This window comes from Mustelus asterias, chromosome 13 (assembly GCF_964213995.1).
Source record: "Mustelus asterias chromosome 13, sMusAst1.hap1.1, whole genome shotgun sequence".
Taxonomy (NCBI): Eukaryota; Metazoa; Chordata; class Chondrichthyes; order Carcharhiniformes; family Triakidae; genus Mustelus; species Mustelus asterias.
Window position 1 is genome coordinate 16,500,619 of NC_135813.1, and position 15,390 is coordinate 16,516,008.

At 45.7% G+C, this 15,390-nt stretch overlaps 1 protein-coding gene across 10 annotated transcripts in view; it reads left to right on the forward strand.

Moving 5' to 3' along the window:
• The window catches only part of garnl3 (GTPase activating Rap/RanGAP domain like 3), a 443,046-nt gene that overhangs the window by 54,241 nt on the left and 373,415 nt on the right, over nt 1–15,390 (forward strand). For 4 of the 10 annotated variants that reach the window (XM_078226417.1, XM_078226422.1, XM_078226420.1 and 1 more), the window contains exon 2: nt 13,534–13,660. The exons of 4 other annotated variants lie outside the window; for them this stretch is intronic. In XM_078226417.1, coding sequence (XP_078082543.1) covers nt 13,605–13,660 — 56 coding nt within the window. In that variant the 5' untranslated portion in view covers nt 13,534–13,604. Of the gene's footprint in view, nt 1–13,521; nt 13,661–15,390 lie in introns of those variants that run through there. 2 more of the 10 variants (XM_078226418.1, XM_078226426.1) reach the window with 2 other exon arrangements.

Consider the following 15,390-nt stretch of genomic DNA (forward strand, 5'->3'; position numbering starts at 1 on the left):
CTTCTACTGGGCAGCACGGTGGCACAGTGGTTAGCATTGCTGCCTCACAGTGCCAGGGACCTGGGTTCGATTCTGGCCTCGGGTCACTGGGTGGAATTTGCACGTTCTCCCCGTGTCTGCGTGGGTTTCCTCCGGGTGCTCTGATTTCCTCCCACACTCCAAAGATGTGCAGATTAGATTGATTGGCCATGCTAAATTGCCCCTCAGTATCAGGGGGATAAATGGGGTAAAATACATAAGGTTAGGGGAATAGGGCCTGGGTGGGATTGTTGTCGGTGTGGGCTTGATGGGCTGAATGGCCTCCTTCTGTACTGTAGGGACTCTATGATTCTAGGAGAGAGATTGGCCTGAGAGAAAGCAACAACAACCTCCATTTATAAAGCACCTTTAACATGGAGAAATGTTCCAAGCTGTTTCATTGTTGTGTTTCACCCCGGCCCATGGTTGAAACAACAGTCGCTCCCCATTGACGTTAGTGGAGACTTGTCTGCATATTTAAAGAAAGTCTCTGCTGATTAAAGATGATGACACATCTCGCCTGGTCTGAGCAGGTGTAACTGCAGGATGTAGGACTGATGTAGAGTCTCATGTGTAATTTAAACTGCCTTGCTGTCTAGTTTCTGTCAGTTGGGCAGTGTCAAAATCCCTAGGAGACAGAGTAACCAGTTTGACTGCTGCCTTGGAACAGATTAATGGATCGTTTGCAGCACAGAAAGTGACCACTCGGTCCATCGTGTCGGTGTTGGCCACAAAATGAGTCACCCAGCCTAATCCATATCACCCAACCGTATCGCTGCATAGGGACAGTACTGGAGTCACCCACTGCCTCGCTGGTCAGGGGTTAGAAAACCGGTGGGATCAAAAGCTACGTTCGGACTAGCCGAAATATGGATTGCCAGGGCCAGAATTGGAGTCCAAGTTACTGGGGATTGGGCTTCTGTTGCTGGGAACTGTCTTGAAGGAAAAGTGATTCTTTACCTGTGTAAGGAGGTAAGTCGGCAGCCAAAAGGGATAGGACACAGGAGGAGAGAAGTTGGCTGAGGTGAACAAGGTTTGATGATGAAGTGTTACTCCGTTCCCTTAAGCAGACTCATGACTCATCTGATTAAATGAATCTCTGATGTGGAGATGCCGGCGTTGGACTGGGGTGGGCACAGTAAGAAGTCTCACAACGCCAGGTTAAAGTCCAACAGGTTTATTTGGAATCACGAGCTCATGATTCCAAATAAACCTGTTGGACTCTAAAGTTTATTTATTAGTCACAAGTAGACGTACATTAACACTGCAATGAGGTTACTGTAAAATTCCCCTAGTCGCCACACTCCAGTGCCTGTTCGGGTAGACTGAGGGAGAATTTAGCATGGCCAATGTATCTAACCAGCACGTCTTTGGACTGTGGGAGGAAACCGGAGCACCTGGAGAAAACCCACGTAGACACAGGGAGAACGTGCAGATTCCACACAGATAGCGATCCAAGCCAGGAATCGAACCCAGGTCCCTGGCGCTGTGAGGCAGCAGTGCTAACCATTGTGCCACCGTGCAACCTGGTGTTGTGAGACTTCTAAATGAATCTCAGCTCACCTTTAGGAATAATGGCGAATCACGCCCTAAGGCAAAAGACAAGATTATCCATTTTAGACCATAAGGTAGATCCTATTGCTGCACACCTCTGTTAGGCTATTGTAGAATTTGTGTGTGGACTACACTTGTGAATGTGCGAAGCTCAGACAGTTTATGGGAGTGAGCCAAAGAAGAGAAGGTAGACTTCTTGACCTCTTAAAGCACTCGACAGCCAATTAAATGACTTCAGAAGTGCAATCACTGTCGTCATGTAGGAAGTGTTGTAATGAGCTGCATGACTCTTATCTGAGAGCCGAAACTGCAACAAAGGCTATCATCAATGTTCAGACATCTTCCAAAGTAGAACAGACAGCAGAGAGCTGATTAAAATGTTCTGCTGTGCTCATTTATTTTAATGAACTTCTGACTTGCCGGACCATCGAACATGCGGGAACACTCATTCAGCGTGCTGGTAAATAGGACAAAAGATAGATCCGGTCATTGGTGACAAATGAAGAACACTAATAAGCTATTGGGTTGGGTCTGGTGTGAGAACCTTCTGGAAGTGTACACATGGCTTGATCAACTCTGTTGCCCGTCCAGAACAAGCTGCTTGATTTGAATGGATTGAAGTAGGATTCACCAGTGTCAGGAACAAGAGTCCATTTGTTAGCATTATGCTTTGAGCAATTAGAAGATGTATATTGGGATAGAATTTTCTGTCAGTGTAACAGTGGAGCTAATGAAGCTTGCTGTTATTTAAGCACAAATGATACAGCAATTACAGGCGTGGGGAAAATACAGGATTAACTGTCAATATCCAACCTGGCTGTCTGGGTTGTCTCAGTCCGCTGTTAACTTTCCAAAAGTGGCATCTTACTCATTGCCTCACCACTGAAATCCATTAAGTGATGTGTAGATGCAGCATTTACATGGTGGACATGCACTCCACCTACCACAGAAACTCAGGGCTAATAACTACAAGCGTAAGCACCACTTTTGACCTGTTTAACCTTTAATAATCTAATATAACTGTAACCATTCTGGTCCAGAAAGTAAACAATTGAAAGTGTGAACTATCATTCCTTCATGTATTAATCATTGTCTGAGATTTGAAAACATGTAAAATTTAAAAAAAAATGTTTTTGGTTTTCCTATCTTTCTCTTAATCCAAGAATTATTTCCCTCTCTTTATTTCTCATTCTGCACCTGATTTGACATTTAATTCACCCTTGTTTGTTCTCAATCCTTCAGTATAAGTGGCTGAGGTGACACATTGTTGCTTGGTATAGGCTATAGATTTAACACTGAGATGAGGAGGAACTACTTCTCACAGACGGTGGTGAATTTGTGGAACTCGCTGCCCCATAGCGCGGGGGAGTCTGAATCATTAAATAGTTTCAAGAAGGATATAGATATATTTCTAATAAAAAAAGGGATAAGGGGATGTGGGGAACAGGTGGGGAGGTGGACCAGGGAGAGATCAGCCATGATCTGAATGAATGGTGGAACAGGTTCAAAGGGCTGAATTTGCCTACTTCTGCTCCTAATTCCTATGCTCCTATGTCCCTTGGGCAATGTTATCAACTCGCACTTTCAATAGCTTGTCACACAAATCTTTTGAAGCCTAAGTGTGATCAAGCCCAGTAAATTTCAGATACTGCCCTGCTGCAGCAAAGTTTGGACCAATGCATCGATCCATTCTGCTGTGGAAAACATAATGAGCATAGGGAATTGGAGTAGGAGTACATTGTACCACCCAATGAACCTGCTCCACCATCCAAACAGTTATGGCTAATCTTTAACTCCATCTTCCCTCCTACTCTCTATATCCCTTGATTCTCAGACAGACTTCAAAGGTTCCTATCTCAGCAATGAATATACTGAATGATGGAACATCCACCACCCACTGATGTAGAGAAATCCAAAGATTTGCAAACCTTGGAGAGAAGAATTTATTTCCCAAATCAGACTAAAATCTTTGGTACCTTATCCCGGATCTTGAATATTTCATTGAGATCATGAGGGCAATCTTACCAGAATTTGGCAAAGTGTCAGGATCTGACTGCAAACCAATGTGCTTCTTTCCAGAGAAGCAAGTGTTCTCTCCCGATCTTCTGCCACTCTGTCAAAAATAAACAGCCGTGTGTGCGTTTCACGCCATCATGCTGAGGCGCGGGGCCTAAACGCCTCAGCAAAGCCTGGCTGCATCAAGATACCCTGATCAGAGGAAAAAATAACTTCCCAACCTCACCAGAGAGGTCTTAAGGGCTCCCCTATCAGTCCCCCAACCAACCCCCCCCCCCTCCCCCCCCCCCCCCCCCCCCCCCCCCCCACCGCCCCACCCGCGATCAGAACTGCCCAGCCCCCCAATCAACCATCACTGGCATCCAGAGTTCCCACATTCACTCCCCACGCTTCGCAAATAAATGAATTCCCCCTCCCCCATGAGGCTCCCACTACAGCCTGCCCCAGGTGGTACCCCCTGGCACAGGTTGGTACACACAGTAAGAAGTCTAACAACACCAGGTTAAAGTCCAACAGGTTTATTTGATAGCTTTTGCTACCAAATAAACCTGTTGGACTTTAACCTGGTGTTGTTAGACTTCTTACTGTGTTTACCCCAGTCCAACGCCGGCATCTCCACAACAGGTTGGTACTGCCAGATTGGCATGGACACAATGCCAACCTGTGCCAGGGAACATTGCCAGGTCATTGCCTGACCGTGTCCCTCTTCCCCCGGGGCCTATACTCACCTTTACGCCCTGGGAGGGGGAGGGGGGGGAGGGGCACGACAGGTTCACGCCTGGGTGAACCTGTTGTAAACCTTGTTACCGTAACATCAGTGAGGTACGAAAATACGGTGAGGGACCAATGTATGGCGGGGGGCGGGGAGGGTGGGGTGGGGGGAGGGTGCTTAATTATATGGAAATAAATTAAAATGTATTGAAATCCATTATCGAACCTGATTATGTCGCCAGCGAGGTGGCAGCGAAAATCGGAAGTCGCAATCACGCTGGCAAGATTCACAATTTCTGGGTTTCACCAGATCTTGCCACCCCTCCGCCATTGCCACAGACGGCAAGAGTGGGTACGAGATCCCGCCCCATATCTCATTCTTCTAAATGCCAGAGAATATATATATATATATACCCAATTTACTCAGCCTCTCATCATAGACAAGCTTTTCATCCCAGGAACAACCTAACGAACCTTAGCTGTTCCAGATCCAATCCAATGTGTCCTCCTTCAAAACGGAGACCAAAACTGCGCATAATATTCCAGGAACGATCTCATTAAAACCTTAGGCAATTGCAGCAAGACTTCTTTATTCTTGTTCTTCAATCCCCATTCAATAAAGCTCAACTTCTCAAAAAGCCGTTGCAATCCTTGTCATTGCGATTTTGGTTCCTATTCTCCAATTTTCATCAGCTTTTGCCAAGCAGAAAATAATACTTATAAAATATTATTTCACAGGATGTGGACTTTGCTGGCTCGGCCAGTATTTGTTGCCCATCCCTAATTGCTCTTGAGAAGGTGGTGGTGAGCTGCCTTCTTGAATCGCTGCACTCCATGTGATACACACTGTGCTGGAAGGGAGGGAGTTCCAGCATTTTGATCTAGTGACAGTAAAGGAACAGTGATATCGTTCCAAGTCAGGATGGTGTGCGTCTTGCAGGGGAACTTGCAGCTGGTGGTGTTATCATGCATCTGGCACCGTTGTCTTTCTGGGTGGTAGAGATTGGTGTGTGGAGCCTTAGTGAGTTGCTGCAGCACAGGTTATATATGGTGCACCCTGCTGCCACTGTGCATCAGTGATGGAGGGAGTGAGTGTTGAAGGTTGTGGATGGTGTGCCAATCAAATGGGCCGATTTATCTTGGATGGTGTCGAGCTCCTTGAGTGTTGGAGCTGCACTCATCCAGGCAGCTGGAGAGTATTTCATCACACACTTGACTTGTACTTTGTAGGTGGTGGACAGGCTTTGGGAAGTTGCTCACTGCAGAATTCCCAGCCTCTGACCTGTTCTTGTAGCCACAGTATTTATATTGCTGGCCCAGTTCATTTTCTGGTCAGTGGTGACTGCCAAGATGTTGATAGTGGGGGATTCAGCGAAGGTAATGCCTTTGAATGTCAAGGAGCGATGATGGTTAGATTTGCTCTCATTGGAAATGTCCACTGCCTGGCACTCTTGGTATTAAAGCTTGTTTTGATAATTTGAATGTGTTATCCAACATGGCTTTAGCAGAATAGTAAATACTTATGAACTTTAGACTAAAATACCAAATTAGAAATATATTGAGGGTCAGACATAAATGCCACCATAATCAATGCTTTATGTCAGTTGACCTTTTTTTCTGCTTAGCAGCAGAACAATATTCACAGAGTATTTCAACTATATTCATGGATATCCTATGTCAATGCTCCCAAACATGCTTGGGTCTGGTTATCATATTTACTGCAAAGACGCAACTGTCTTTAACCACATTCTGTCCCTTTAAGACCACTTGGATAAATGGATAAAATCAGGGCAATTGTACCTAATTTAATACTGCTAAGATAAACCTGACAACTATGGGCTAGTCAGCCTAATGTCGGTAGTCCAAAAATGTGCAGATTAGGTGGATTAGCCATGGTAAATGTATGCAGTTACAGGGATAGGGCAAGGGAGCAGGCCTGGGTGAGATGGTCTCTCAGAGAGTCGATTGGATGGGTCGAATGGCCTCCTTCTGCACTGTAGGAGTGGAGACAGTGACCCAGGAGAAAATTAAGTGGCGTTTGGAAAAGTGCGGATTCATAAGTGAAAGTCAGTACGGATTTGTTAAAGGTAAATCATGTTTGATTAATTTGTTTGAGCTCTTTGATGAAGTAATGTAGTGGGTTGATGAGGATAGTGTGTTTGATTTTTTTAATACACAATTTTTAAAAAGCATTTGACAAAGCACCACATAATAGGCATGTTAGCAAAATGAAAGCACTTGGGATTTAAGGGGCTGTGGAGAGCGTGGTCATAAAAATTGGCCAAGGGACAGAAAGCAGTGGTGGCGATGGTTGATTTTTAGACTGGAGGGGATGAGACACTGGTGTCCTCCGGGGCTTCGTATTGGGACCATCGTTCTTCATGCACGTTAATGAGCTGGGATTGGCCATACAAGGCATCGTTTGAAAGTTTACCAATGATATGGAATTCAGAAATGCAGTAAATAATTAGAAATGTTTTACACAGCACTTTGTTGTGATCTGGGATGGTGATGTAAGTAGATTCAGTAATAAGATTCAGTAGAGAATTGGATAATAAATACTTGAAAGTAAAAAAAAATACAGTTCTATGTGGAAAGAACAGGGGAGTGGGATTAATTAAATAGCTCCATCAAAGAACTGGCCAATTAGATGAAATTTAATACTGAGAAGTGTGAAATTATACATTTTGTTAAGAAGAATGAGAAGAGGCAATATGAACTAGATGATGCAATAAAGAACAAAGAAAATTACAGCACAGGAACAGGCCCTCTGGCCTTCCAAGCCTGCACCGACCATGCTGCCCGATTGAACTAAATCCCCCTACCCTTCTGGGGACCATATCCCTCCAATTCCATCCTATTCATGTATTCGTCAAGACGCCCCTTAAAAGTCACTATTGTATCTGCTTCCACTACCTCCCCCGGCAGCGAGTTCCAGGCACCCACCACCCTCTGTGTAAAAAAAACATGTCTCGTACATCTCCTTTAAACCTTGCCCCTCACACCTTAAACCTGTGCCCCCTAGTAATTGACTCTTCCACCCTGGGAAAAAGCTTCTGACCATCTAAAGTGGATGGCCGAACATGGATACCTGTGCTGTTATGTACACAAACGTTTGAAGGTGGCAGGGGCAAGTGGTGGAGGCTGTTAAATGATGCAAGTGGGGTCTGTGGCTTTAGTAGAATAAGAGTACAAATCAAAGGAAATTGCTTTGAACCTTTATAAAATGCCGCTTAGACCACGGCTGGAATTTCGTGTTCAATTCTGGGCACCACACTTTAGAAAGGATGTCAGGGTCTTGGAAAGGTGCAGATGAGATTCACTAGAATAGCACCAGGGATGGCAGAGGTCAGTTAAATTGAGAGATTAGAGAAATTGGGGTTGACTCCTTAGAACAGAGAAGATTAAGAGGAGACTTGACAGAGATATCCACAATTATGACTGGTTTTGATATCCAAAGATGTGCGGATTAGGTGGATTGGCCATGCTAAATTGACCCTTAGTGTCAGGGGGATTGGCAGGGTAAATATGTGGGGTTACGGGGATAGAACCTGGGTGGGATTGCGGTCGGTGAAGACTCAAGGGGCTGTATGGCCTCCTTCTGCACTGTAGAGATTCTATGAATAAATGTGGGAGAGTGGTTTAAGAGTTGGTTACCAGAGGAGATATGGGGTAACATGTCGGCGGTGAGCCAGAGCTGATATTAAAACTGTTGTTTTACACAGCACGTTGTCGTGATCTGGAATGGTGATGCAAGTAGATTCAGTAATAAGATTCAGTAGAGAACTAGAAATAAATACTTGGAAGCAAAAAAAAAATACAGTTCTATGTGGAAAAACAGGGGAGTGGGATTAATTGAATAAGCTCCATCAAAGAACTGGCCAATGGGCAGAATGGCTTCCTTCTGCATCTAATACATGGAATTGGAGACAGATTGGATGAGGTTTTTGATATGCGGATTAGCCTAACCACACTGTAAACCGATATTTACCTGAGGAAAATGGATGACAATCGGGCATAGAATTTCAGGAATTAAAGCATCGATGGTAAAAGTTCAAAAGAGAAGACGCGGGTGAATTTCACACTTACTTTCTAAAAGGGTGAGCTCATGTAAGAAAGGTCATTAAGAGGGATCTCTAAGACAAGTAGTTCAGATAAGAAAAGGTCAAAATAAAAAGCAGCATATTTGTGGCAGGGTACATCCTATAAGCTGAGGTGATCTAAACAAATCTGGTTCAAGTTCACAGCCACAGATGGCAGCAAGCTGGATTCATTCCAAATAAGCCATTGCCTGGGAAATCCTGTTTGAACTGCCAGTTGTTGCTAATCTAAACCAGAGGCAATTCCCGAAAGAGATGGAGGTGCCTAGTGTGGTAACTATTGCTGGATATTGATTATTGTGTTGAAACCTATAGGGTGTTGTTAGGGGAGGTTTAGCTCCGTGTTTAGGAAAATAGAGGGATGTTCAAGTGGGTCAACTTAAGGATATTGTGTATAGCGGCACGGTAGCACAGTGGTTAGCACTGTTGCTTCACAGCTCCAGGGACCTGGGTTCGATTCCCAGCTTGGGTCACTGTCTGTGAGGAGTTTGCACATTCTCCTCGTGTCTGCATGGGTTTCCTCTGGGTGCTCCGGTTTCCTCCCACAGTCCAAAGATGTGCGGGTTAGGTTGATTGGCCAAGCTAAAATTGCCCCTAGTGAACTGGGATGCGTAGGTTAGAGGGATTAGTGGGTAAATATGTAGGGATATGGGGGTAGGGCCTGGGTGGGATTGTGGTCGGTGCAGACTCAATGGGCCGAATGGCCTCTTTTTGTGCTGTAGGGATTCTAAGATAGCCATTATTGTAATTAAGTATATTTTTAGTTACCTTTCTTGTAATGTGTTTTACTATTCAATAATCATTTATTTTGCTTAATTATTAAAGCAAGACTGGAACATTCCTCACTGATTTTCACATCTTTCCTCACATTATACCAAATTGCCAAGAAACATATAATTAGAAACCGGCATTTCAAGTTTCCCTTCAGGTATTTGGAATTCCTAAGCATTTAACACCAGCTGGGTTCTTAACAATTTATATAGCACCTGTCTTCCCTTCAGCACATTTCAACGCACTCCATAGCTTGTCAACTGATGTTGTTCATCCACCGTCATCGATGAGGACCTCGACACCATTAGTCGTTATGAGGCTGGATGCGGTGTGTCTGAAGATGACTGATCAGGCCAATTCGGGCACGGAATGTCCTGGCACATATTGGGCAAACTTGTGTAGGCGCTGTAGTTGTTGCGCTGGTGGCTCTGGACTTGCGCAGCTCGCGCTTAAGTTGTGCTTCAGCATTGCACCTTGCTTCGTAAGCTTGACAGCCCTTGTGGATGAGGCAGCGCCAGGTAGGATGGTTTTAGGCCAGCGTTTCCCAGGTGGTCGTGTCTATGTCAAGCGACTTCAGGGAGGCCTTGAGTGTGTCTTTGTAACGTTTCTTCTGCCCTCCATGCGGGTGTCTTCCAGCAGAGAGTTCCCCAAAAAGGAGCTGCTTGGGTATGTGCTCGTCCGGCATACCGATGACATGACCTGCCCACCGGGTCTGTGCTCTCATCAGCAGTGTGTGGACTGATGGTAGACTTGCTCTAGAGAGAACTTCAGTGTCTGGTACTTTGTCTTGCCATCTGATGCGTAATATTCTGCAAAGACAAGTCATGTGGAAATGATTGAGCTGTCTTGCATGCCTTCGATACACAATCCACGTTTTACAGGCATACAGGAGGGTAGTGAGTACCACGGCGCTGTAGACCTTCAGTTTTGTTGCTGGGCTGATTCCTCGGCGTCCCCATACAGTGGAACGCAGTCTACCGAAAGCAGAACTTGCCTTTGCTATTCTGCAGTTAACTTCTGTATCAATAGTCACTGCTCGGGAGAGGGTGCTGCCAAGATAAGTGAACGGGTCCACTGCCTGTAGTTTCTGCCCTTTGATTGTAATTATGGGTTCTGTGTACGGTGCATGAGGAGCAGGCTGGTGCATGACTTCGGTCTTGTTGATGGTGAGTCCAAAGTTGTCACAAACCGTGGAAAATTTGTCCATACTGACTTGCATCTCTGGCTCTGAGCCAGTATGATGTGGAGATGCCGGCGTTGGACTGGGGTGAACACAGTAAGAAGTCTCACAATACCAGGTTAAAGTCCAACAGGTTTATTTGGTAATAAACCTGTTGGACTTTAACCTGGTGTTGTGAGACTTCTTTCTGAGCCAGTATACAGGGCGCAGTCATCGGCAAAGAGGAAGTCTCTCAGAACAGTCTCCTTCACTTTGGTAATAGCTTGAAGTCTCCTCAGCTTGAAGAGCTTCCCTTACACTCTGCACTTAAGGCTGATTCCAGCAACACTGTCCTGGAAGGCATCATTCAGCATGGCAGTAAACATCATGCTGAACAGTGTGGGTGCGAGCACACAGCCCTGTTTGACACCTTTGGTGACTGGGAATGCCTCAGAGAATTCTCCGCCGTCCAGTACTCTGGCCATCATGCCATCATGGAACTGGCGTACCATCTGAATGAATTTGGGGGAGCGGCTGAACTTTGACATGATCCTCCACAGGCCTTGTCGGCTGACAGTGTCGAAGGCTTTCACGAGGTCAACAAAGATTGTGTAGAGCTCGCGATTCTGCTCCTGACACTTCTCCTGAAGTTGGCACGTGGCAAAAATCATGTCAATCATCCCGTGACCTTTGCGGAAGCCACACTGTGACTCTGGAAGCAGGCCCAGCTCCAGATGAGTGACCAGGCGATTTAGCAGGACTCTTGCGAGGGTTTTTCCTGCAATGGAGAGCAGCGAGATTCCTCGATGGTTGTTGCATACTTGCCGATTGCCCTTCCTCTTGTAGAGGTGTACGATGCAAGCATCTTTAAGTTCCTGAGGAATGGATCCTTGCTTCCAAAAGGACTGGAACAACTCGGTGAGCTTCTCGATAAGTACAGGACCAGCAGCTTTGTAGATCTCTGCGGGTATGGCATCTGCCCCTGGGGCTTTGCCACTAGATAGCTGGCTAACAGCTTTGTGACTTCGGCTTTCGTGACTTCGGATACTACTAATTACTTTTGAAGTAAAGGCATGGCACCCAATTTGCACACAGTCAAACTTCAAAAATGGCAGTGAAATTATTTGCTTGGTGGTGTTTGTTGAGAGATGAATATTGGCAAGGATATGATGAGAACCTCCCTCTACTTCAAGGTGTTACAGGCTAATTGTGTCAACCCACAGAGGCAGACATTCTTTCTTGAATGTATCTTTGGACGGAAGACACCCTTCACAATACAGTGATGCCTTCGTATATAATAGCTGTGATACTCAAAGCATCATTGCTCAGATTTATGTACTCTTTTGTGAATATTGAAGATAAAATACATAGAATCCCTACACTGCAGAAGGAGGCCATTTGGCCCATTGAGTCTGCACTGACCACAATCCCACCCAGGACTTAGTCCTGTAATCTCACATATTTATCCTGCTAATCCCCCTGACACTAGGGTCAATTTAGCTCGGCCAATCAGCCTAACCTGCACATCTTTGAACTGTGGGAGGAAGCCAGAGCACCCGGAGGAAACCCACGCAGAGAACGTGCAAACTCCACACAAACAGTGACCCAAGCCGGGAATTGAACCTGGGTCCCTGGTGCTGTGCGGCAGCAGTGCTAACCACTGAGCCACCGTGTTGCCCTACACGCTGCTGTGTATCTTTTTTCACTTACTATTGGATACGTCACCTTATTCTGCAGCTCAGCAGCCCAAAGCCATGGTAGATTTGTATAAATATAACTTTACATCCTGATTTGAATAGTTTGCCAATCTGCCTAGGATTTTATACGTAATGGATCTAAAAACCCAGGGTTGGAAGATGTGGCTGAGCTGCCCCCCTTACCAAAGGGCAGCACAGTGGTTAGCACTGCTGCCTCACAGCACCAGGGACCCAGGTTTGATTCCAGCATGGGGTGCCTGTCTGTGCGGAAGTTGCGCACTCTCCCTGTGTCTGCATGGATTTCCTCCGGTTACCTCCACAGTCCATAGATGTGCAGATTAGGTGGATTGGCATGATAAATTGCCCCTTGGAGTGGAATTTTCCCATCTCTCTCACCACAGGAATTGTAACAGGCAGGACAGGACCATACAAAGGTCTGTTGAGCCCGGGTGGGATTTTCCGGTCTTGAGGTGAGCGTGGCCGGAAAATCCCATCCTTACTGTCCCAAGATGTGTAGGGTTGGGGGGAGGGGGGGGGGGATTAGCGGGGCTAAATGCATGGGGTTACGGGGATAGGGCCTGGGTGAGATGCCCTGTTGGAGAATCAGTGCAGATGGGCTGAATGGCCTCCTTCTGCACTGTAGGTATTCCATAAGTCTCTTGATGGTTCCCCTGTAAGGTGGGCTGCAATACAACATCCAGCTTGCAGACCAGTTTGGCGAATATCTAATGCAGTATTCTGATTCACCCAAACATTTCTGGACAGTTGAACAGGATATGAATTGGATTGCGCTGTGTGGAAGCTCAGTCAGGGAGTTACAGCGTTAGAGCAACATGGTTGATATTTGCTGGTTGTGTTCACTGAAACATAGCTTAAGCCTGGAGTGTTTTTGCGGCATCCTGGCTGACAGGTACATTTCTAACAGCTGCCAGTCAGAATGTAACCAGTGAAATGATACAGTGGGGGTATCCACCAATCAGCCGAGGCTGGTGGGTGGGGGGGGGGGGGGGGGGGGTGGGTGCGCTGGGCCGCCGGGTAGTTGTAGTTCCCCCCAGCCTGAGTCTGCCTGTGGTTCCCAGGGCAGGGCAGAGAGGACACAGACTACAGAGGGAGGTGCTTGGGGCTGCAGTCTGAAGGCAGAGTGGGGGGAGGGCTTAGAGCTTCGCCACTTGCCAAGGGGTGTGTACTGTGCCTCTGTGATGTGTGGAGAATGAAGTGCTGAAGAGTCCACATTCACTATTTAAGATGTGAGCCACGTTTTGTCAGCTCTCATTACCCTGCTATTATTTGGACTTGGGGGGGGGGGGGGGGGGTGGCTCACGTTTGCTAATGCGTCGCCTCTCTTTTTTTAATGTTGCATTTTTTTTGTGGTGTGTGTGTGTGTGTGTGGGCATTTCATTGCTACTGCCGGAAAACACACACTTCCAACAGCCGCTGTGGGAGATTGTGTCTTTTTAAAAAAATTCAGGCTGCAGAATTGAACGTGAAGTTACATTCTCTCCATTAGAGATTTGCTGCAGACGAAATGTCCAGTTCCATTGACTAGAATTGTGGTTGTGTTGGTCGAGAGGCGCATGCATGGATATGAGCATTGCGGATACATCTTCCACTAAGCTGCTGAATTTCACACAACGGTAATACAGATTTCAATATTATTTTTAATGTGTGTGTTTCCATTCTGCTTGCTTTGAGAATTTAAGACGGCGCCTCGCCACTTCAACGCCTTTAACATGTTGAATAAGGTTTGCCGAATGTTCCCCGATGTGCCGAGACAGTCCTCTGCAGGTACTGTAACACATACTGACTGCTACTTTATTATTGATACAGGGGGCAGAGAAAAATACCATCTCTCTCTCTCTCTCTGCACTGAAGAGGGGGGGAAAAATCCTGCCACTTTTCCATCATTCCTTCCAACTTTTCTTCCCCCCCCCCCCCCCCCCCCCCCCCCAAATACAGGGGAGGAGAGAAATACATTTTTATTGCAGGCTTTCAACAGCCAAGTGTTGTCAGATAGCTGACAGGTGTTTTATTATTAAAAAAAAGGCTGGCCCACAACACGAAGTGGGCGTTGTATATCTGAACGTTGCATGTTGCTACAACACAAGAATGAACTAACTTCCGTGAGGTGGTAAATTAAAACATATTGCTTTTTTTGGATGATGTCCACTCTGCCGTCAGCACCAAGGACAAAACAGTTGGGCTGTTTTGAGGTTATGCCCCCCCCCCCCCTGTCATTGTACAAATATAACTTTCGTTCCGCATTGTTCAGTTCAAGCATTCCTTGGTAACGTTTCATGTCACCCCGAACACCTGTAATTTTCCTTAACAATCCATAATAATAATTAGTAAGTAGGTTCAGGAGAGCTATTATTCAACATTATGCCTTTGTACCGCCTAATTGCACTTCATTTACTTGTTTAAAAAGTGGCTTGTGAAATCTAACATGGTTACACTAAAGGATCCCCCTCCCCCCAGAAGTGTTCTATAAGGATTTATATTACAAATCCCTTTATTAAATATCCCTATCTTTTGAATGCATTGGATCCATTTGATGGTTAGACTGCCTCTGTGAAATATTTCTTTACACATGCAGTTGTAACAACCTTATGTTGTATAGCAGCGCTGAGGGATGACTGAAATATTACTTGAGAAAGGATTTAGCCATTGCTGGTCATTTAAATATTTCCACTTGCAGGGCTGGTTAATGTGCAATGCACACAGAAGTTGTTGCTTAAGACAATACTATTGATGGAATCTATTTGAACTGGTCTTTGTGTAATTTTTAAAAAAGTGATATGATACAGAGCTGCACAATCTTCCAAAATATGTTTCCCCCCGCGCTCCCCCGCCGGCTCGCAGCGAAATTACAGACAGATGCAATTGAGTTGTACAGGTCAGAAGGGATTCTCGGGGTTGATGCCTGCTAGTTTCTTTCCTGGGGGCGGTGGGGAGAGCTGTTATATCTTTCTCTCTGTGGGTTAGATATGGGAGATAACTGGCCAAGGCCAGCATTCCTCCTCCTGATTCCCAGTTAGTGACCCCTGCTGGAAATCCATGCACTGGTACTTGTTGGAGGTGTGTGTGTGTGTGGTTGTTTGCTAAAGAGGTGGTCAGCTTTGACTCTGGCTCCCTCCTAGTGAAATGGAGCACTACTTGGAACCTACTGAACAAGATGAAATCAGGAGAGGAGAGGCAGGGACAGAACACAGGAGATAAAAACAAGTCTATTTGATAGCTTTATTTATATCCTAAATGTGTTAAGGACGTGAAACTGACGCCACTTTGAATGTAGTTCAAATGTAATTGCAAGATTAAAAAGTGTTATTCCAACTCTTCTCAAATGCCTTATGTTTACTTAATTAGA